Source organism: Lepidochelys kempii, chromosome 6 (genome assembly GCF_965140265.1).
Source record: "Lepidochelys kempii isolate rLepKem1 chromosome 6, rLepKem1.hap2, whole genome shotgun sequence".
Classification (NCBI taxonomy): domain Eukaryota; kingdom Metazoa; phylum Chordata; order Testudines; family Cheloniidae; genus Lepidochelys; species Lepidochelys kempii.
The window spans coordinates 31172567-31197310 of record NC_133261.1 but is presented as its reverse complement, the minus strand read 5'-3'; the positions used below and the strand labels follow the sequence as shown (position 1 = coordinate 31197310).

Sequence of the window (24744 nt, the reverse complement as noted above, 5' to 3'; positions counted from 1 at the left end):
CCAATATATGTGAAAGTCTAAAATTAATGTGCAGATTGACATGAAATAGACACACTGATGTACTTGTAATGTATATGGAAGAATCACACATTTATAACATGACTAGCAGCAGCTTTGTTACATCGGTGCCTTGCAGAAATAGATACAAATGCCAACACCACACAGCATAAGAAGCTCTCTGTATTGCCTTCCTGAAGACTCATTTTTAACAGATAATTTCTTTCACCTACCTGCTGTACTTGCACTACAAAGGGAACAAGAACACAAAAGGCAATAGCCCTGTCCTTTGGCTGACTCAGGAAGGACGTAGGCCCAAATCCTCACACACCCTATTGGTGCAGAAAGCACCCAATACAGTGGAACCTCAGCACAGGTAGCTGGATGGATGAAGCCCAGGTGTACTGACATGCACAGCCCCCTGTGGGATCTTGATAGCACAGCTAGAGGATCTTTGGCTCTGATCATTCCTCCCCAAAAGGGAAAGGGCGGAGGTGGGGAGGCAGGCAAAAAAGGGCCATGAATCCTATTCCTGCTCTGGAATAATTCCTCCCCTCTTGCACTCCATTGGACTTTCATCGATGGGGTAACTTGGGCAAATTTTCTTTAAAAAGACATGTACATGGCAAAGGTATAGGCTGGATAACTCATATGCATCAATGGAGCGCCAGGATCAAAGCGAAGCATAACACCGCCCTCTCCCGCCCCAAACAGAGTAATGTACTTGCCATGCGGACTTCCAGCCAACGATTGGCAGCTGTAAGGAAAAGGGAAGCAATATTGTTGGAATCTGTATATTCAAGAAGCTTTTGTCGGAACCGGCCTTCATACCTTCAAAACAGAAATGGCAAAGCAAGGAGTCATTGTGTGTCATGAGGCCTTGGAAAAGTAAAAAAAAAAAAAGCAAAAGCATTTAATAGGCTGCATTTTTAAGAGCAATTCAACCCAGCCTCTTAATCCTAATACCCAGATATTGGAGTGTATATATTAGACACACACAAACAGAATTTGCATGCCCAAATTGTGGAGCTGTAAGTTGCAGCATGCTGCCACAGCTTCTAATTATAGATAAAACTTTAATTTTAAATGTCTGCATCACACAACAGTTCAAGAACTGGAACCTCCCGAGTGTCCTAAACATGACCATATGCAATCATCCCTCAGCCACAATGTCCTTTCTTTAGGAACAAATAAGATTTTGCTATCTTCTTAAACTGGAGCTGACATTTTATATAGGACTCTGGGACTAACATTGGCTAGCTGGGCAGTTCATATTAAAACTATAATTTATAAACGACAACAGACTCTGGCTAGTCATTCACTACCGTGGCAGCAGTGAGGAAGGTGGCTTGAAATAAAGAAAAAGATAAGAGTCTGAGAAAGTGTGTGCACGCACACACGTGCACAAGAGAGAGAGCAAGAAAGTGAGCAATTGAAAGATGTGTTAGCTGTACAGAAAACACAACTCCTCTTTTCACGACCATATAAAATCGAGTGGGTTATTTGCTATTTGTATTGCAGTAGTGCCTAGGAGCCCCAGTCATGGATCAAGACCCCACAGTGTTAGCGACTGTCTCTTAATTTGTGCATAGAGAATGCCCAGTACATTGTGGGAGCCCCTAAACTACAATCAATAAAAGTAGCAATAAGACTTTTATAAACCAGTTTTTCTCTCTTCAACATAAACCAGCCGAAGAGTACAAAGGCTGTTAAATACAGCAAGTTTGTTTTACATTTACTACTGTAGAACTACACTGATGTACACTAACAACTAGAAGAACATTTGCTAGTTAGTGAAACTTCTGCATTAGGCCTTGATCCTGCAATGATGTCAGTGGGGCTCCATGTGCATGCAGCAGACTGCCCACTCTAGTGCTTTGCAGGATCAGGGTCTTAGCTAGTACTCAAATCAGCCAGGGTAATATACCAAAACATGCACTTTGTACATTTATTTTGATAGCTACTAATAATACTACACAGCATACCAGTAAATGGACTGTAAAATATTTTGTAAAAGAAATGAAGCCTTGGTTATAAAATTCAGCTGTTATCAAATCTTTACACCGACATGAGGAGAGAGACAGCCAACATTTTGTACAAATGATAAAGCCCGAGTATTAATGAAGTTTTACTGTGTGTCAATTACCAATATTCCTGTATCCCCTTCCAGGTACAGGCTAAAAAGTAATTACCTTTAAAAAAATCACAGACCCTCTTTATTAAAATGTCCAGGCTGTTCACAGATTATCCCAGTGGTCATGACACTATAAAACGCTAGGGATTCTGGCAGTGTGCAGTCAGCAGCGGAATGTGTGTGGGCGGTGCAATTGCTGACGAGTACAATTTGTCATTAGAGTGCTGCAAATTTCTCAGACTCTCACTACAGAAATTGTCCCTAAAGTGAAACCCTTCCCTGGGGAAACCTTGCTTACATTTTATTTATTATTTAGGACAGACCATGTCAAAGTCCTTTATACACCAGACAACATATGGAGAAGGTATATTTACACCCAGGATACTTGATGAAGGATTCTTTGTGGCTGCAGCGACAGCAGCTGCTGTCTTTCTGATACAATTCCTGGATTTTTATAAATTGCTCAAAATGGCCCAGAAAAAATATAGGACAGTAAGGGTGCCACAGGAACAACTGGTACCTGTTAGCCCTATGGCTGGATTCCTCCTATATTACTGTGTTATTTTTAGGAATGTAGGAGCTGGGTACTTTGTTCAAGCTTTAATGTCTAAACTTCAAATGCCACTGCTACTACTCAGTATGCAGCTGAAAAGCAATATACTCCTAAAAATAGCCAAGATACAAGTTGACACAGAAGCTTGACATGTAGATGGAATACAAAACCTACTGAATGTCTCCTGCTGTTTGGGTCAAAGATTCATCAGTTATTCTGGGATTTCAAGCTGATGAAATCACAAACATGAGGCTCCCTAAATTCTGAACAGGCTTTGCTGGAGCAGTTCATTTCATGGTGACTGGGGATGGGGTATCACGAGGGAGTGTACTAAACAATGAAGGGTATCAGTGAGGTGGTATTAGGAGTGATTTATTGTAGCAAAACTCTTAAGCAGTGCAGCACTAATGGTCACAACATCTCTGTTAATTTCTTCCAGAGTAGAAGAGCATTAGGATAAGAGACAAAGAGAAAAGCAAGGATTAGAAACCAGAATGGAATAATAAATTTCCTTAATGGGGCACACAGGAGAACACATACCAATAAACTAGAGAAGACTGTTGGCACTTAAACAACAAGCATAATCATAATAATTAATACTGAGAAATACTATGCTGTTCTCCAAACAGCAGCAATATGCCAGCATACTGTACTCTCATTCAGCTACGAAGTTCAAAGCCTGATTGGGACAATTTAAATACTAACATAATTAAATACAGGCAATATGTTTTTGATCTCCATTTTTTCTGTTCTTAAAAAAATTAAACAGAAAAGAAAGGAAATTAAATGCTAAAGACCCTATAGGTTCATAACTTTGTGGACGAAAAGTATTATACAATTATGTAAATGAAACATTAAGGTTGTACAGGAATGACCACAAAGAATTATGGAATTCCAAAGGTGAGTTGTTAGCAGCAATGTTAACTTGCAACATATGTGTATGTGTAGATGAGACGGGGCTCGGAAGACTCAACTTTGACTCAACTTAGAAATGACAGAGATAATGTTGGTTTGGGGAAGCAGCTGGTAGGTTTGGCAGAACTTTTACTGGCACACCAGGAGATTATATTATATTTGTAATACAGAAGCACAACTCAGGTGTGTTATTAGATCTTCCTCAGCCGTTTCCAAAAGTCTAAATAGATGTTATGGACAAGGACCAGTCAGGCAAGCAAGGACTTAAAAGATCGTTGTATTGTAATTCAAATTCTTCATAAATGCCCAGATTTGTAGCCACCAGCCTCCTTTCTTGCAAGTGTGGATCAAATAACTGGGGGTGCAATTTTACCCCCCCCCTAAAATTATTGGCATCCACATTTTAGATCACTTAAGTGTCCAAGAACTCCATTTACTGATGCAGTGAGGTACTTAAACTTCTAAAGTGACCCAAACCATAATTATCTGCACCTACAAACCGTAGGTGCAGAAGTGGGTGCCTAGTTAAGGGTAGGTTGAACATTTCATTCATGACATATATCCTATGTCTCGCATATATCAAAACAATACAATTTTTTTCTAAAAAAATATACCTGAAAGCTCGTATAGTGGTTAAACCCTCCATAGTCTCTGAAAAATGGCAAAGTAATGGCAGCTGGGTGCTGTCATCCAACTGTTGCAGGTCCCTGGAAACAGTTTTAAAAAGAAAATCAGTTTTAATAATACAGTGATCCTTTTGAAATAAGCACTACAGTGTCTTGGGGAGTAAAATGGAACATCTACAGAACAGAATCTCATGCCCGTGAGCCTAAAACGGCAGAATTTCAAATGCAAAGACTCTTGCACTAAGACAGATACTCCTAGAAAAGCAAGAGGATCATTCTTACTAAACGCAAACACACAGTACTGGAGCTCTGAGAGGTCTTACTGCACTTCACCCCAACATGCACTTTGTTCCTACATTCCAATTTCTCATGTGGAATGATTTACTTCTGAAACACCATTCTGGCTTCAATTAACTCAAATGAATAGAAGCAATTAATTTTTGCTACACTGCTTAGCAATAACCACCACTAAAATTCTGTTTAGTCCTGTAGGAAGTGGGAAAGGGTACAGGTAGCCCCTTCTCAATTTGTGCACATATGCAGGATCTTGGCAGAACGCTTCCACTAGCACTCCTTGAACACTGTGGAGAGGGGATCTACGTGGCTTTATGGACCTGATGGCATCTAATAGCAACTGAGGGTGAGAATGCTGCATCTTTTAGAGGCAATCGTGGTACAGATGCGGAGTAAGCTCCACCCCTCAATTTTTCTCCTTGATCCCTGAACTTTTCATTTCCATCTGCCCTGGTCAAGCTAAATGCCTTTGGCCATTTCTGCTTTGCTGCTATATCTTCACACTTCTCCTAAGGCTCAACCTCACCGGAGAGGCTAGCATTTGGCCCTTGTTTTGTGGATTGTGAATTCTGGTATGGTCACTGGTTTAATGATGGAAACAAACTTTTCTCCCACTCAGAAATTCTAATTTAATAGTTATAAACAATGCAGCTGTAAAATGATACATTTTTACTGTGATAGACCTGACTTGCTTTCATGTAGGGATACAGCCTTGGCAGGGCCCCGTTTAAAACTCTCTATTTCCTGGTACCAGATCATGAATTTCAGAGTACGTTTTAAATACCAGAATGAGCCCGGTCAATGCTCTTACCTTGAGGCCACTCGAAAGTATTTCTGGATGAAATAACATATGATAGCAAGAGGAAGCAGGGCAATGAGAAACATTGGCGTGACGTAGGAGATTACAGCAAGAGCAGATACACATAGCAAAGTGGAGCGGCTCAGGCACTCCAGGGTAGCAGGAATGTGCTGGATAAATAAAGAACATTTAATATCAAAGGTAAGGCAAACAAAGGAGTAACACACAAGTCAACATCTTATCTCATTCTTCTTCTCCCCACTCACAAAAAGTTACCATAACTTTGAAGATTAACATTTCTGAACTGGCTGATGGATTCTGGGCAAAACTGATGGTATTTTTATGTGGGTCCTCTACACGCATACATTGCACAGCACATTCCTCCAAAAGAATACATGTCGCACAGCTAGCAATAGAGATGAGGTTAATAACCAGTCAGCTTCAAGGCCTGTGACTATTCTAGGTACCCTCTTTAGTTGGAGGTGCTCTAAACATCTTTTTAGTTCATTCTGGCACAAGTGCTCCAACCCTGAGACAACACAGTGTCCCTTTACATTTCTTTACAGAAGAAAAAACATACCCAAGACCCTTCAGCATCTGAAAAGCCTCTAACCAAACAAGTTTTTCAGCATGGATTTTAAAAATAGGATTCCCTTTTTCTGAACACTGCAAGTCATAATGACTTATGAGGAGAGGCTGAGGGAACTTGGATTATTTAGTCTGCAGAAGAGAAGAATGGGGGGGGAGGAGATTTGATAGCTGCTTTTAACTACCTGAAGGGAGGTTCCAAAGAGGATGGATCTAGACTGTTCTCAGTGGTCGCAGATGACAGAATGAGGAGTAATGGTCTCAAGTTGTAGAGGGGGAGGTTTAGGTTGGATATTAGAAAAAACGTTTTCACTAGGAGGGTGGTGAAGCACTGGAATGGATTACCTAGGGAGGTGGTGGAATCTCCTTCCTTAGAGGTTTTTAAGGTCAGGCTTGACAAAGCCCTGGCTGGGATGATTTATTTGGGGATTGGTCCTGCTTTGAGCAGGGGGTTAGACTAGATGACCTCCTGAAATCCCTTCCAACCCTGATATTCTATTCTATGATTCTATGATAATGGAAACAAATATAAAATGCATTCAAAAACACAACAAAATTTTCAGATCAGTTATAGCTAAATGAGATTTAGTCCATCTTAACACAACATGGCGGCATTCAGACACGACATTTTCTGGGCTGAAGATGATAGGGGAAAATTGGCATGCATTTCTGGAGAACAGATTTATTTTGTCTCTGTACCTGGTCGATGGTGTTGCAATCAGCTGAAAATCTGTTCAAGATGCTTCCCAGTGGTGTTGTTTCAAAAAATCTAAAATGGACAGTAAATGGGAAAGGTCATTGCAACAGTGCCCCCCATAAGATTTTATGGAAATATGCTTATGGATATACATGACATAACTGGAATATGTTCTATGCTACAAATGCGATATTACATATCTATGTAAAGGTTATGATCTACTGAATCTATTAATCCTATTTGTATGCATGTATCATTTTTGTATTTGAAGTTATGAATATTGGCCGTGTACTGGCTTGATTTCTAAATAACCTTAGTAGAGCATTTGGTCAGTTCCTGGAGAAAGGAATTCGCAAAGTTAAGCGCCCAATCAAGAAGCACTTAAGGAACAATGCATCTTGGAATGCTCCAATCCACATAAGAAGTCTTCCTGGAGACATTCAAGATACCATGTGGGCAATGGCTTCTGCATGTAAAAACTGAGAGTCATGCATGGACATGTGACTTGCCCAGGTGACTCCAGAACTCCATCTTGGAGCTGGACTTTGCATAGGAGAGAGGAGGGGGGTCTCCACCCAGAAGAGAAAGTCTATTTAAGCCCGTTTGGTCTTCAGCTGACTCCATTTTGTCTTCAGCTGGCTAAGGAGACAGCCACTCCACCCACAAGGATCCCTGAAAGAAACTGGAACAAAGGACAGTAACTACAGCAGGTGTGAGTGCTTGCTGGATCCAGACTAGAAGGAGGCTAGTCCGTAAAATAGAGCTTACTGGAACTGGTGAGGTTTTTATTTGTATTTAGTTTGATTAGACATAGACTTGAGTGCTTCATTTTATTTTGCTTGGTTATTCACTTTGTTCTGTCTGTTACTACTTGGAACCACTTAAATCCTACTTTCTGTATTTAATAAAACCACTTTTTACTTATTAATTAACCCAGAGTATGTATTAATATTTGGGGAGGCAAACAGCTGTGCATATCTCTCTATCAGTGTTATAGAGGGTGAACAATTTATGAGTTTACCCTGTATAAGCTTCATACAGTGTAAAACGGATTTATTTGGGGGTTTGGACCCCATTGGCAGTTGGGCATCTGAGCGTTAAAGACAGGCACACTTCTGTAAGCTTCTTTCAGTTAAGCCTACAGCTGTTAGGGAACCTGGGTCTGGGTTTGCAGCAGGGTAGCAGGTCTGGCTCAAACCAGGCAGGGAACTGAAGTCCTAAGCTGACTGGGCAGGAAAGCAGGAGAAGCAGTAGTCTTGACACATCAGGTGGCTGCTCCCAGGGGGTTTCTGTGATCCAACCCATCACAGTCAAAGTTAATACGCAAGTAGATATTAAAATACTTTCCCATTTCTTTCCATTTCTCTTGAGCTCTATACTGAGCTGGAACACAATCTATTGATAACAGTGGGGAATGAGTAATAGGTCTATAGTCTCTGTTGTGCTGAAGTCAGCCCTAACTTATTGCATTCCAAAACCAGGCATAATAAAGGAATAACTGTGTCCTAGCACTATGAATCATCACTCCAGATTTCACAGGACTTCCCTGCACAATACAAGTAACATAACTAAACAAAATATTTCATATTATAAATATATTATATATACATAATATTAACTATGTTGTTTATTTAATTATGTATTAAACACACACACAAAGCACTCCTCAGTGAGGAAAAATACAGACAAAATGTAATTGCAAGTCTTGCATGATCATATTAATTTTTCTTGGACCAGCAATATACCGTAGTCAAAAAATTATCAGTGTAAAAGGATTAATGACATTTTAAAATGAACCTGAAGTTATTGTGGGGACATGACAGCAAGGTGACCATAGGGAGGTGTCTATTTTAGGTTACAGTCCACCAAAGTCATTGGGACCCTTTTTAGTAGAGGAAGGAAAGGATATCAAATAATTTAGAAAGGATTTTTAAAAGGATGAAGAGAGGATGTTAACTCTATTGTTGCCTATTTCATTTTCTATTTAGTGTTCATTTTATATTCTATCCACTAAGTATGCATACATAAAACAAAGATTAAATGAAGGTTACACTTTTCCATCATTAGAGTTAACTTTAAAGTGTGGTTCTAGTCTGAAAAGTAAGTTTGCAAGAATAGTGTTGTAGGGTTCCATGCTTATTGTCCCTCAGTGACTTCCTTGTCAAATGAAGCTTGTAAACAAAAAGATGTTTTTCTAACTGCCAGCCCTGTCCTGGACTCTGACAGTGAAGCTGGGTTCTTTCCCTCTCATGCATCATCACCAGAAATAAAAATTATAAAGGCCAAATGAGGACCACAGCAACACCTGTGCAATCCCACTATCTTTAATGATGCCCTTGGTGATACTTCTTCCTTTCTGTTATCTTCAATAGAGTTGCTCAGGTGTAAATATTTATACCTCAGCAAATGTTTCCATTGATGATGAATATCATGGAATAGAATCTGCAGCTCATGGACTCCTCCTCCTGTTTTCTCTTGGTCAAAAGTGTAAAAAGAAGTAAAAAAGTATTTTCATCAGATATGACTCTGGGGAATCAATCTGTTGAATCAGAAGGTAGAATTTTTATATAGCGTAAAAATGGGCAGTGTCTATTGACTTTCAATGAGTCATGTCACATTTTTTAATTCATAGTAACTTCAGAATGGAACTGCACAGGAACAGCTGCCTTGACATAAAGAATATGAAGTCTCTACGCTGCACTACTGCTTGCATTAGAATCAAAGTAGTACCTCATTGGTGCCAAAATAATTTTATTCAGCAGACAATAGTGTAGTTTTTTGGCAACTTTTAGACCAGTCCACTCCACTGCTATTGACGTGACAAGACACAGTATAATCCCAAGGCAGCAGAGAATGCTGAACATCCTTGAATAGCGAGAATGATTAAATTCCTAAGTAGTAAAGAAACAGAAGCAAAAATATTATTTTTAATGTTTTAATCATTTAAAATACAGTTTGCATTAAGAGAAGTGGAGGTGGGATTGATAGCCTTGAGGAAGAAGTTCTCTTTTCCTCTACACAACAGGGACAAAGAAAAGGAGGACTTGTGGCACCTTAGAGACTAACACATTTATTAGTTATTATTAATTTATCATTATTAAATTTGTTGGTCTCTAAGGTGCCACAAGTCCTCCTTTTCTTTTTGCAGATACAGACTAACACGGCTGCTACTCTGAAACCTGTCACATCAGGGACAGTACAGGCAGAGGCAGCACAAGCTTCCCCATTTTGTTTTGCCAATGATTCTCTGCCATCTTAAGCCATAATTAAGTATTATTCAGGAAAAAATGCTGTTTGGATTAGATTAAAAATTCAAAAAGCCACAGAATTGCATAAAAAGTTTCCAAAGATTTTACGCATTAGTTACTTCCAGTTGGGGAAACAAATACCTGTAAAGACTGTAATATGACATGCTAGTAGCCCTTTTTCAGCGGGAGCTGGAGAGAGGCCAGAAAATTTTTAAATAAATTGTTAATAACTTCACATTAAAACTTGGCTTTAATAAAATATTCTCTAGGAATGAAAACAAAGGCTTCACTGAAGTCAATAGCAAAACTCCTCTTTGGCTTCAGTGGCATCAGGATTTCATCCTAGATTTCCATCCAGCCACTACTTGTAATACCTTGGATTGAAAAATGTTGAAAACCATAGTCAAGACTGCTTATTTATAGACATTAATCCCTTCATAGAAGACAACTGGAATTTTAATGAAATAATGTCATTGTTGTTAACTAATTAGATCCATGGGGATGGCTAATTAGTCTGCCTTAAAAATACGTTAATTATGACGATGTTGTTCAACACAAATTATGCCTTTTTTTCCTTGGCAGGATAGAATCTCCTGGGAGGTGATGCTCTGGTTCACCTGAGCAATTAGCAAGGTAAATTAGGGGTTATTGGTAATTTAATGCCAAAGGAAGCTGGGATGGAAATGTGCATGACTGCACTGTACATGTCACATCTTGCCAGTCTTAGGCAAGCCTACCATTCTGTGCAAAATTAAGATGAAGTCAATCAAAGAGGAATAACCTGGAACAGAGAGTTCATTTTAAAAGATCTTTGTTCCCTCTTGTTATGAAACTCAGCCTGAATGCTCTACCAGCAGCCAGAATGCTGCAGCACAGAAAGAAAAAGAAAAAAAAAAAAGAGCTGTGAGTTCTATCAAGACTATTTTAGAGATGCGAACATAGTCTATCAAGCAATGCTAAGGGTGGCGAAAAGAAAAGCAGAGAGAGAGAAACTAAAAAACAAAAAACAAAAAAAAATAACACCCCCTCCCTCAAAAATGTGATGGGCCTGAAAGCATTCTGTGATGTACATTTTAGTAGGAATATAGCATATTGCATGTTAATGGTCAAGCAGAAGTTAGGATTGGGCGATGTTTCTTTTTCAAATAAAAGAACTGACTTAGAAGTACGGTACCTGGCATACAGAACAATTCTTTTGTTCTAGGTCACTCTTTGCAGAAATTACATCAGATGTCCACTTTGCAAGCCAGTAGTCAATAGCCACCATAACAGTGTGTTTCAAGAACTGTGAAAGGATCAGTAAAGGCAACAGCAGAATCCCTGCCGAGCTGAGGTACTTCCCACAGGCTCGCCAAGGCATCTTTGCTCTCTGATGTAGCACAGAAGATAGGTTGTCGTCATCATCATCACTTTCTGTTATTTCTTCTGTAATCAGCAGGGGAAAAAAGACTGTTGGATTGTAACGTTGCCCTGGAAACCTTTTATATTCATTTTTTCTATACCAAATAGCAGGTGCCAAATTGCAAAATAAAAGAACAATTCAAACTATTTCACATGCCATGAAGTTTTCATAAATGTATCTGTCTGTTAGTTACACATTTTTATATATTACTTATGTAAGCCCCAAGTCAGAAAAGTCCCTAGGCTGGTGCTTAGGAGTTTTGCTGAATCCTAACCACAATGCTGCAAATTAACATGCTCTCCGATGGCTTAAATATTATGGCAAACAAATATGCCAACAAATTGCATTTTAAAGGAACAAGTAAAATGCAGTGCACAACACTCAGAAATTGTAGGGGGATTATTATAGCAAATATTCCTCACAGAACCAGCAGGGGATCAGAGTTGTTTTTTGAAGGAGTGGAGTGGGTGCTTGGCAAATATTCCAGGCATAAGGGACTGCATGAGATGGAGTGAAGTGGGAGACAGGAGAAGTAGTATAAGACAGCAGTCAAGACTGAAACTGAGGTAGAACGTAAAGAATGGGAGTTTGTGTAGAGGCAATAAGATCAGAGATGAAGGCTGGGGTGGGGGTTGCACACAGTTTGAAACTGAGGAGAGGAGCTTTAACTTAATATAAGAGGGGAGAGAAAGCAAGTAAAGGAGCACTTGCATCTGCATACATGGACATCATGCTTAGCTTACTGAATGGGATACAGTTTTAGGGTGAAATTACCTCCTCGGTTACCAGCACAACACCTTTGGATTCAGTATAGTTGCATGGTCATAAGTGAAGAAAAAGTTGGCCCTCAATAATCAATGTCTTTACACCAATGTATTTGTGATATTTATATCTTATTGGTTCAAGGTTTTCTTGATAATAATGAAATAAAACAGTGATTTTCTTTTCTAGGTAAAAGCATAAGCCAGTGTTCCCAGGCTATAGAGAGGTCTGTAGATTCAGCTGGCACTAGCTATTCATCTTTAATTCATCTATTCTCTCACATTCAGATAGGCATTTAAATTATTTAACAGGTACTCTGATTTTTTTTTCCAAGATGCCATGATTTATACATGATTGGAATAATTTAATCTTATAATCCAGAAGAAAATACAACCTTCGCATGACTCTTCTCCAGTCTATCACTATGAAAGAAATAGCACGGGTACATGAATGTTACATTATTATAGCTTCTTAGGCTCACCTAAAATTAGTTTTCATGAAACATAAGTTTCCTAAATAACTGCTAATAAATTAAAATGTGACCAGTAGGATTTGTGGGCATTGTAGAAAATTTCCCCTTAAATGATCAGGTAGGTTTGTCAAATAAACATTCAAATACTTTAATACACATGGATAGCTCTAAATACATTGTGGATACACTATTTCCTTCTTGAAAAAGGAACAGAAAAATCTCCAGCAAGCAGCCTATTTGAAATTTAAATAGCTTAAAAAATCATTGAAGCAAAGAGGCAGATGCCCATGTGCCTCAGAACTCATCTTGGGGCATCTGAGCAGAGGAGAGGTATCTTAAAACCACTTTTGTGCTCCCCTGGTCCTGGGGCCAGCTCGGGGTCATAAGGTGAGCATAAGACGAGCAGCCTCATGTTTGCATCCCCCATCCTGAACTGCACTGTGTGCTCCTCAGTCATAGCCGATAATATGGGCCACAGTTCCTGCCCTCAGCCGCTAACAAATCCGTCAATTGATAGTGTGTGCATGGAGTGCTGTATCCATGCAAAGCTCCACTGAAGTCATTAGGGCTCCATGCAGGAGCAGTACTCAGCCCAGGTGCTAATTGCAGTATCAGGGCACAATATCTTAAATTACACAGTCTATAGTGCCATAAGGATGGATGGCTTAGTACAGAGAGAATGGCTACACCTTCTCTGCCCTGAGGCTTCGATGATCCAGAACCATAAATTACAAGCTGCGGAACAACCTTTGTTATTTCCTATATTAACTACCAAATCAAGTATGGGATTCTTTTTGTGTGCGCATTTTTCTGACTGGAAAAAAAAAGACAAAATGTTTTCAAAATGTAGTGATATTTTTGAACTGCGAAACAAAGCAATCCAAATAATATTGGCCTAGATTTTCTGCTAATGCAATTGGACAAAACTCCACTGAAGTCAGCAGACCTGTGCTCTTTTACACCATCAAAAAATTGGGCCCACTAACTCTTGTGTATTGTTGCTGGAAAGTTTACTAAAGCCCCAATTCAGGAAAGTATGTAACACTTTCTTAAATCTATCCCTACTCAGGAAAGCATTTAGAAGCCCAAGGTTATGCTTAAGCATATGCGATTGAGTTTGATGGGAGTTAAGCAGATGCTTAAAATGAAGTATGTGCTTTAAAAACTTTCCTCACTAGGGACGCTTTTCCAAATCAGAGATCCTGTGGGAACAATTCTGACAGCTCTCACAAGGCCATGGCTAACCAGCACCTTCAGATTGCTCTCTTTAACTATCAGTTAAAGCCCAGTTTTAGTATGTAACTCTTAGGAGCCATGATCCACACAAAGAACCAGGCCACAGTTCCTCCTGGAAAAGACTGATTTGGTTGCGAACTTGAAATTTGTGAATTGACTCTATCTAAAACAGTTTGAACTGTAAAACGACAACGCAGTCAGCACTGGGTTTCAGGGTGCCCTTTTAGAAAAATTACTTTACCTTCATCCTCTTCATCATCTTTTAGCAGAGCTTCTCGGGAATACCTGGTCCTCCGGAGGTTCTTCCTCTCCAAAACAGTTTTTCTTTCAATTATAGTTTCCTAAAAGCAGGACAAGTCATGTGGCTTCGCTTGATAAAGATTTTTAAAATTACATGTCACAAATGTATTTTCAAATCAGTGTGTCAGGAAAAAGGAAGGGAGAGGATTACAATTGGCTGTCATGAATGTTTGATGTGCCATCTATTTTTAAATCCAAAAGCCATAAATCATGCAAATGACAATGTCAGTGTGACAAACGCTGCAACCCCATGCAGTACCTTTGGGGGACCATTGTATTAAATCTATGAATCGTTTATTTGTGATTGCATTCTATTACAAGGGAGAGGGTTACTACAGCTCCTCCTGGAACTAAAAAACAAGCGTGGGCTGTATTTAAGGCTACTCTCTGAAACTATAAACAACCCAGGGAGTGGTACAATTCTGGAAGTGTCCTGCTTATTCTGGTCCAAACTGCGCAGAGACTGGGACACAAAGAAAGGACTTTTGGTGGAAAAAGTTGAGCTTGAACTGACACAGGACCTTGTTTCTGAGCCAGCAAATGGACATGAACTTTTCTCTGAGGGGCCTCGATTCTGCTAAAGCAGAGGCGGGCAAACTTTTTGGCCCGAGGGCCACATTGGGGTTGCAAAACTGTATGGAGGGCCAGGTAGGGAAGGCTGTGCCTCCCCAAACAGCCTGGCCCCTGCCCCACTTCCCGCCCCCCTCAGAACCCCTGACCCATCCAACCCCCCCTGCTCCTTGTCCCCTGACCGCCACCTCTCGGGACCCCACCTCCTATCCAACTCCCCCCCCCCCCGGTTCCCTGTCCCCTGACTGCCCTGACCCCTATCCACACCCCTGCCCCTAATGACCCCCCAGGACCCCACCCCCTATCCAACCTCCCCGCTCCATGTTCCCTGACTGCCCCTGGGACTCCCTGCCCCTTATCCAACCCCCCTCTTCCCCTACCATGCTGCTCAGAGCAGCAGAAGCTCACAGCCAGGCCGCCTGGCTGAAGCCAGCCATGCCGCCACGCTGCCTGGCAGGAGCAGCAGGCCAGAGCGTTGGCGGCGCGGTGAGCTGAGGCTTTGGGGGAGGGAGGACAGCAGGGGAGGGGCCGGGGGCTAGTCTCCCCAGCCAGGAGCTCAAGGGCTGGGCAGGATGGTCCCGCAGGCTGGATGTGGCCTGTGGGCCGTAGTTTGCCCACCTCTGTGCTAAAGGCTTTGGAGGCCTTTGGCCTACTAAGACCCCATAAGACTGATGGGTGTTCCATGCTGTGTTTAGTGTGTGTTTAAATCTGTGTATTTATTAATATGTTTTCTCTGTAATTCTTTTAATTTAAGATTAAATGAGAAAGCTGTGTGGGAACTTGCAACTGTTGGCAATACACAGTTCACAGTCCCTGGAAAGAAAGCAATGTACAGGTCCTTGCCATTAGGCAGACTGACTTGCCAGGATTCATAGTGTAAGGCAGGGAGCTGTGCAGCCTTAAACCCTCCCCCCTTCCTCCCTCTGCCCCCGGTCAGAAGAGAGTGGGACATGGGCCCGGGTCCCTCCCAGATTCAGGTCATGGCTGGAGTCCTGAAACCTGACTGCGTACTCCTGGAGTAGACCACAGAGAGGGAATACAGGTGACATCCCCCTGAAACAGTGACAGTCAGGACATGAATTCCTTCCACCTTTGGAGGCTGATTCTGCAGTCCTCACTCAGGCAAAGCTCCCACTGAAGAAAGTACGTGCCTGAGTAAGAACTATAGTGTTAGGTGCTGGATCTTCCTAACTCATAATATTTTAATTAACAAGATCTAGTCTAATTATCATTTGTGGCTTTTATATAAGAATTTAAAAAAAATTAAAAACAATACAATGGCTAAATTCAGCAACATTTCCATTTGCAGCATAACTATTCCTGTACATGCCACTAACTCAATTTTCTCTGTACTGAATGGTCCAATTCCATACTCCTAATGCAAGAAAATTTCCCATGGGACTTCACTAAAAAGGGTGGGCGTATGTCCTACCTAGTATGGAGAAAATATGATACATTCAGATATAAGGTTTTTGTCTTAATAAATGGAACAAAGTTAATTCAAGCAAACTTCAAACACACACACAGAGTATGTGTTACTAATGTTTTCAATTTAAAATGCTTCACCACATAAGGAATAAATTTTTTTTAAGATGCTGAGAAAAAATACATAATAAACCTTCTCCAGTTCTTGGTCCTGTCGATTCATGAGTGTTTTCCAGTGTTCAAAGAGCTCAGACTCTGATTTCTGAATGTCCTTGAGTGTCCCCTCTCTTTGAATGGTACCATCCTTCATTGCAATGATCTAAGAAGTTAGGAATACAAACTGTCAAGGAGATATTTGGTTATATTTATGAAGCTCCCATCCAGTGATCTGGGCACTGTACAAAAAATTAAAAAAAAACAAAACCAAACCAATACTATTCCATAGATCAATATAGACAACATGGATACATAGAGGGAGGAGGTTGATATCCTACTTGACTATATGACTCAAGACACTTCCCATTTTAGCAAACCCCAGCCTCTCTGTCATTCCCACCTCAGAGTGGGCTGTGAAGTGCTACCAAGGACTTAGCTACCCGTTAGTCAGTTGTTCCCCTTTCCCTTCTTTAAGAGAAACAAGCAACTCGCCCTTCCTCAGGGAGGCATTCACTTTTTACTCCAGAATGGACCAAATACTTCCCAATAGCTGGCACAATAAGGCACGGGTGTCTTATTTGCAGTTACAATCCCCAGAATCTTCAGAGCTTCGGCAAGCATCATGGCTGAAATCCAAGCAGTGATAACACTGGTTCAATCCTCTGATGTGCTGCCTGAGCTCAGCGTGGTGAACCAGAAGAGGGGTTATGCCAATTTTTTGTTCCTCCCAATCCTGGGACTGGCTAGGGCTTCTTCCAGCTACCAGAATAAATTAGAGCAGCCCTGGCTGTTTTAAATTGTACTGTCCAGGAATGGTTCCTTGTAGGTTGCTCCATTGACCCAGGATCACTAAAGCATATAATGCTCAGGCCCCTCCCATTCTTGATAAGTCCGCCTACTGCACAGGGGATGGGCAGGAGGAGCTGTTTTAGAGCCAGCTCTTCTGGTTTTATGTCAGCTGAGGATTCCTTTATGGTAGAGGGGCACAAAAGGATTTATTGCAGGGCGGGATGGAGCCCCTTATGTTCATCCCTCCAAACATGAATTCCACTTTAATGGAATAAGTAAATTCAGGATATGAACCCACAGAAAGTCTGCTGGCATTTTGGGCTCCTCATCCACAGATGACATTTGTTATTTCCAAATGACACAGGAAATTCCCTCTCCTCTTCAGCAGCCTCTGACTGCCAGGTTCTTATGCCTTCCTTTCCCCTTACATCATGGCATCATTTGCTTTGAACCCGTGCAGCATGTATGCCATAACGACATCTATTTTTTGCTTCATTTTTAGGATGACATGTATTATGTTTCAAGCACCATCAGTTGTAGTCAGCATGAGATACTCTTAGATGTGATGTGGCTCATTGATATGGCATATTACCTGAAAACGATTCAGTATGCAGCACAACCTCTCCAAAAGCCACATTCAGTTGAATTTACCTTATTGCATAAAGCAGATCTTTTAAAAAAAAAGACCTCTTTTTAGTTTTCACAGGTTGAAATATCTAAAAAAATGTGGAATGGGAGTAAGCAGCAATTGAGGCTACTCAGCAGAAGAGCTTCCCACAGTGAGTTTAAGGCAACAGATTCTCAGAATGTCTCTGTTTTATCACAAATGCATATTTCCCTTAAAAAAATCCTTTGCTTGGTGTGATAATTTTTAGAATTAAAGAGGGTGGCATGAGCTAGTGGACTGAGAACAAGTTTGGGCACAGAAATTACATAACATGGCATTTGACTAACATTTGAATTACAAAAGTGCCCGCATCCCGCTTTGAGTATTGGGACCCCACCGTACCAGGTGCTATGCAAACATATGTGAAGAGATGGTCCCCAGCACAAGGAGCGTAGCTGGTCCTAGACTGTATAAAGAGAGAGAGAGCGAGCGAGCCAGGAACTCCTGTATTTTAATTCCCTGCTACTGACTTGCTACATGACATTGGGCAAGACAATTAACCCCACTGTTAAAGTGAGTTAATGATACCTCCTCTGTTGTGTGTCATGAGAATAGGGCATGAGTCAAATGCTGCTCTTACTTATGCAGTGAAGTCAGTGGCATTGTAGTAGCATAAAAGAACAGAATTAGGCATGCTGGGTCTGATTCTCCACTGCCTTACACCTGGTATACACATCACCCCTTGTGCAAAGGGGGTGCAAAACACTATTATTCTGAACTGGTAATATTTTATACCCCTTTTTCATAGATGTAAAGAACCATACAAAGTGCTAGGCAGTGGATAATCAAGTCTGTTCATTGGATTTTATCATTTTTTATTTATATCACTTTAGTTTGAGGTACGGTGGTGCCGGGACAGATTTTTGCCTCTGCATTGAAATAAGTTACTGTTTCTGAGAATTAATCCGTTTCTTAAAAAAAACCCCTGTTTATCCTTCAACTCTTATTCCCTTTAAAAACACACCTCAGCATTCTATGCCTCATATTAATGACACAGATTGCTTTTAATTCTTTGTTCCTAGCTTACCACTCCCTGGAGGATGACGGAAGATACAGGGAGCTTAGAACTCTCTCTAAACACAGTTTATTAACAAGATAACAATTTTCAAATGAGAGCTGTTACCACTGAAAAATGAAAGCACAGACTTCTATCTACATGCTGTGCCCAGCACCTTGGCCCTTCATGCAGGAAATTACATGTAAATATTCTGGTTCCACAGCCTGTTTGCCATCATGAGCCTTTGGGAAATGCTGTGGGGTTCTGGTTATTAAAGTTTTCCAAACAGTAAATGTTAGGTGGAAGAAACACACCTTTCTGCAGGAAATTATTATAGTCACATAGTCACACTGAAGAATGGGAGGCCCTCTGAACTCCTATTGATTTCAAGTCAATGGGCCTCCTGATCTCACTTGTATGAGTTTGAAAATAACAGAACTCCAGTCACTTCAGCGGAGTTACTTCTGATGAACACTGAGGAAAGCTGGAGGAAATGAAGCTCAGTGACTTGGACTGATAACTTCAGCTGAAGTCAATGGGAGCTGAGGGTGTTCAGCACCTCTCAGGCATAGGGCTAGTCAAAAAATTTCAGTCAAAACTGTTTTTCAGTGGAAAATTTGGCTTAAAAAAACAACACTTTTTCAAAATGTGTCTGTTTTCTATGGAAAAGTTCAATTTTTCATTGAAAAACGAATGCCTGAAAACTGAAAAATTTTGAACCACCTATACTTCATCTTCCATGATGCATCACTGCCATGATGCGTCACTTCCCCTCACCACACGCTGGACTCTGGTGCATCACAGGAGATGTAGTCTGACAGGGAGTCCAGTCTACAGAGACTAGGAGCACAAGGCATCCAAACTACAACTCCCAGGAGGCACCACAGCAACATTTGTGAATTGAAATATTATAGTCTTTGACCAAAATATTTCAGATTTGGGTTTTTCACTGAAAACTTGACTTCCACGGAAAAAACCTGAGTTTTTGTTTTGTTTTGTTTGTGCCAAAAATTTCCACAGGAAAAAAAGCCCTATTTTTTGATGACCTCTACTCAGGAAACACCTTCTAAAACAGGGACTTAAATTCTCTCAAAGGTTTTGCAGGAAAATTTAGGAGTGTCTTTTGACATATATAGTTCACATTAAAAGTCTGAGATATTTCTAAATGAATAACAATAGCAACAACTAGTACAAGTTCTGTTGCCCTGCCTTAGACAAACTCCCACTGGCTTTAATGAGAATTTTGCCTGAGAAAGGACTGCATGATCTAGCTTAATAATAGATAATGATGACTAATTATAATTTGCATTTTAAAAGCCCCTTTGCACCCTGCATGCATTTGCCTATACAGTATTACAGTAACAAAAATATAAAAAAGAATTTCTTATTATTTTTAATAACTATTCTCATAACATTTCAAATTAGGACAACAGACATGTTTGACAAATGAAAAGGAGGGAGAGGTTATTAATATGAGGCCAACAGTTGTACTTATTTAAAACATCATCTTTGGAAAAAATGCGTATAGGTGTTTAAAAATGGGAAGGGACGGACTAAGACAGATGTCTAGAGGGAGGGAATTCCATATCTTAGGAATCACCACAGCAAAGGCTTGCTCAGGCCAGAGAATAACTGTGCTGCTGCATTACATATGTTTTGCAAGTGACTGAAGCCCTGCTAAGAGAATTAATTACAATAATCAATCTCGTGGTCAGGAAGACATGTGTTGCTGTTGCAAGATGACACAGTGAAGAAGTGTACAATCTGATCAAAAAACAAAACAACAAAACAAAACTTTCCACTCCATCTGACTCACGAAATCTTTGGTGTTTGTGGCTGTGAGAGTCATTACATAAAAATGCTACTTCTATTTTGTCTATCAGCTACAAGATATAAAATAGGTTTCAGAGTAACAGCCGTGTTAGTCTGTATTCGCAAAAAGAAAAGGAGTACTTGTGGCACCTTAGAGATTAACCAATTTATTTGAGCATAAGCTTTCGTGAGCTACAACAGACAACTACCTAAATAATGGAATTATTTTGAAAGGGAAAGTGCCCATCTCAATATGTTATTTACTACACATAAATTAGGCATGCTGTCCATTTTCCCCGCCTTGTGTCTTCCTTTGACTCAGTCTCCTTATAATCGTTTTCTTCTGTGGTAATAAAGCAACTGCATAGTAATGTCAAAAATATAAACAGATGTATCATTCCAATAGGTGCAGTTGTTTAAAGGACATCATGTAGACCAGATTTTCAAAAGGGACTTGTGATTTTGGGTATCTGTTTTTCGGTGCTCAACTTGAGATGCCTTAAAAGGGACCCAATTTCCAGAATTGCCCACCTCTGAAAATCAGGCCCCTTTAAGGTGTTTCAAGTTGAGAATGAAAAAATTAAAGGCACCCAAAATCACTAGTCAATTTTGAAAATGTTAATAATGTACATTCTCCCTATGCAGTCCTTTGTTGATACCGAAATGCAAAAATATTATTTTCAATAATGTTTATTTTATAGCAATAGAAGTTAACAAGTCACTTTTCGATTTCATCATTAAAAATGACAGCTTTCTTACCCAGTCAGCATGTGGCAGGTACTGTAGTTTGTGAGTGACCAGGATAATGGTCCTCTTGTCTTCCCTTAGCATTTTAAGGATCCCTTCCTGCATAAGATGGTCACTTAAGTGGATATCCAGTGCAGAAAACGGATCATCCTAGCCACGGGAAAAGAGATTAAGTACATGCCATATTGCTGCAGCCAAGTCTTTACAGGATTTAATGGAAGTGATATATTTTAACACTAGTGCTGTCTTCAGTCAAGTCAGTTAGATCAACACAGACAACCAGAGGGAGGAGAAGATTAACAGTAAATCAGTATTTTGCAGTGGCAGGGGATTCTCAGATGGATTGCAACAAAGCATGAATTATCTTTTTGCAATGACTAAGCTGAAAGATGGTAATTTTAGCTAGACTTGTGCTGTGGTTTACTGAGCCTTAGGGTAACTGACAGTTTATTTACCTGCACATTTCAAATATTGATATACTGGTGTAACTAAGGGCTTGTCTACATGGCGCCGCAGTACTGACAAGCCCCTATTTAGGCTGAACATAGTGAAGTCAACAGTAGCCTAAAACTATGGTGTACATGACTTGAAGTCCTCCAGAGAAAAAGAGTATAAGCACATCTTGGTGCTTTTCTTAGTGACATACTTGCTCCCTTGTGAGTGATCTATTCCCACCTCTGAGAAAAATTTCCCTATTAAACCACTGAGACAGAAAGATTGATCAGTTGTATGATCTTGATTAGCTAATTGCTTTTAAGGGCTAAAATTAGATTAATCCTGTCCTATTGACTCACTGATTTGTATTTAATTTACTGAGGAAAGATCTAACATTTATTGAGGATTTATTCATTTGTTCCCATTTATATTCAGAGTTACAAACACAACATGTGGATGGTAGTACTGATATTACTGGTAGGATTTACATTGTTTTCCCACTGGATATTGTTTATTAAAGGAATTATACTGATTCTTTTTATGGGGAATTTTGCTCTCTGAGCATTGAGTTAAGTCTGCTCTCTCCCACTGAAATCAATAGGAGTTTTGCAATCAAATTCAATGGGGGCAATTAGGTCAAAGTTGGATGCTTTTGAAAATTTGATGTCCTTACTCTCCCCCCCCCCCGGAATTTTGGAATAATGTCATATTGTAATTACATTTAATATATTTATTGTTGTATTGGTACATTTACAAAAAATCAATAAAAATAATTTAAAACATCTAGAAGCAATGATGATGTAGAGATGATGATTTTTGAGGGTGCAAAATATCAGAATATAATAAAATGAAGGAAATTCAAAGGTGCCAGGTATTGTTGCACATATTGTCACAACCTCAGGGGTTCCCCTGAGGAAGGCAAATTAGCACTGCATGTTGCTAATGCTGTTGCAAGCATTGCAAAGCATTTTGGGGAGGGTCAAAGGTGTAAGTGGGGAGTGAAAAATTCTTTTGCAGGTTGCAAAAGGCAAAAGGAGGGGGAAAAATAAAAAAGCAAAAAGCAAAAAACGGGTTAACAACACTGCAGCTAGCAAGCTCTGTCCAACGATAAAACGCTGGCCCCAGTCCAAGGTCATGGCGCTAAACAAAAAGTTTATCTCTCACCCAGCCACAGCCAGCCATAAAAAAACCAGGGCTGAAAAGATAAAAAACACAGGCAAGACAAGATGAGGTTGGGGGGGGGGGGGGGAGCAGAGCTTCGTGTCCCTGAAGCTGTTGTGTTTTGGGAAAGTGAAGAAGACCACAGAAAGCCGGTTTGGACTGGCACAAAAAGCACCAGGAACAGAGGTCGCGGAATAAACCCCGCCCCCCCCAAAAAACCCAGAAATTAAAACCCTCCCGAAAGCTGGAGTAATTCAAAGATCACAGCGGACCCTGGACGACCCGTGCACGGGACAAAATCTCCCGTCCACCCCTCCCCCTCTTCTTACGTTACACCGAGGCTTGACCAGCCTTGGGTAGTGCGGGTGTAAGTATAAAAGCGGGTTAGGGCTTGGGGATTTTAGCGAAATATTTTTACTACAGGGCTTTGGAGCAACAGGAAAGGACAAGCACACCCACTTTTGGGGAGTTTACTTGGTACAACCTTTGGTATTTAATAGGTTTTTTTTTTTTTTTTTTAGCCCTCTGGCTTGAGGTTTGGGGTAGCCAGAAAGATTTTATGTTTCATATGAGGAGTGGGTGAACTTTTTATATTTTTGCTTTTAGAGCTTGTTGGTGTGCGTTTTTAACAACAATTTTTTTAATTAAAAGGTTTGGCTTTACTAAGCCAGAAACATATTGCATTTATTTGTATTAATAAGTATTGAATAGTGATTTTTTTTTGCTTTAGCAAGTATATTAAAACCTTAGTGTTTTATGATATTACCCAAAACATTTTGTATTTTAAGGTGAACAAAGCAAGTATTTGCATTTTAGTACATTTTATAGCTATAGCAGTATGTTTTTTTTATTGTTATTTGTTTTAGTATTAGGCTGTTTTGTAGCTGGGACAGAGAGCTTATTTTTAATTACCTTTAGGTTTATAGCATTTATAATTTTTGCTTTAAAACTAATTTTTTTTAATATGGTGTTTGCTACCTGAGGTGGTTTTTTTTTTACAAAACAAAAAACTCCTGTCCACCCCACCCCCTCTTCTTCTTACACTACACCCAGGCTTGGCCAGCCTTGGGTAGTGTGGGTGTCCGTATAAAAGTGGGTTAGGGCTTGGGGCACTAACGCTTTCTTCCTTCCTCTAAGTAATGTGGGAACCGCCCTCCCTCCAGCACTCTAAAGTTTTAAAATTTAAACACTTGGAGTGTTACATCATCTCCTCCCTTATCAATCCTGTGGCCTCGGCCTAATCACCTAATGCTTCAGGTAGATTGGTAACAAAAATCTGTCACAATATGTTACAGTAACCTCTCACCCTGACAAAGTGTATATTCTCAAATCTTTCCATGGAGCTTTAGTCACCCAGTTCCAAGTGAAGTCCATGGGAACCATACATCTAAAACACTGAGCAGGGTTAAAAAAAATGTATATGAAGTTGTCAGGTGAAATGCTGAACTCCCTTGAGGATTCCCTTGAATCCCGTGAGGATTTGGATCAAAACCGATCTTCCTTAACTATAGTTTTTGTGCATGCCTGCTACATATGCAATGTTGTACTCTTCGTGATAGACAAAGGCAACTTTTGGCCAAGTATTGGCCATGCTCCACTGCAGCGCTTGGCCGGATAATGCAGCGATATAGCACTTGTGCTATATTCACTGCCCGGGAAGAGCTACTCATGTTGTGAAAGGGTTTTCACTCACTGGGGCAGTCACATAATTGCTATGAGGCCTGCTCATAAAGACAGGCCTATGAATCTGCCTCCCAGGCTCTTAGGGACGTTTTGTGTGTGTGTGTGTGGCGGGGGGGAGGGGATTACTTGATTCTTCCTCATACTAATCCAAGGACCTAATTCCACTCCCCTCTCCCCATAGTACCTCCATTGGGGCAAAATATGCAGAGAACTGTTCAAGATGGCCAGAGAGCTTGTTTCCACAAAGAAAAGAGATGCTTTAGGCACAGGGCAATATTA

General features: G+C 40.3%; 1 protein-coding gene across 6 annotated transcripts in view; it reads right to left on the bottom strand.

Annotated features, from left to right (window-relative positions):
• The window catches only part of ABCC8 (ATP binding cassette subfamily C member 8), a 135334-nt gene that overhangs the window by 18758 nt on the left and 91832 nt on the right, over positions 1-24744 (bottom strand). For all 6 annotated transcript variants that reach the window (XM_073347371.1, XM_073347372.1, XM_073347373.1 and 3 more), the window contains 9 exons: positions 21199-21336; positions 16212-16337; positions 13965-14064; positions 11026-11276; positions 9334-9494; positions 6606-6675; positions 5331-5488; positions 4214-4306; positions 726-828 (listed from right to left, as the gene is read on the bottom strand). In XM_073347371.1, coding sequence (XP_073203472.1) covers positions 726-828; positions 4214-4306; positions 5331-5488; positions 6606-6675; positions 9334-9494; positions 11026-11276; positions 13965-14064; positions 16212-16337; positions 21199-21336 — 1200 coding nt within the window. The remainder of the gene's footprint in view (positions 1-725; positions 829-4213; positions 4307-5330; positions 5489-6605; positions 6676-9333; positions 9495-11025; positions 11277-13964; positions 14065-16211; positions 16338-21198; positions 21337-24744) is intronic.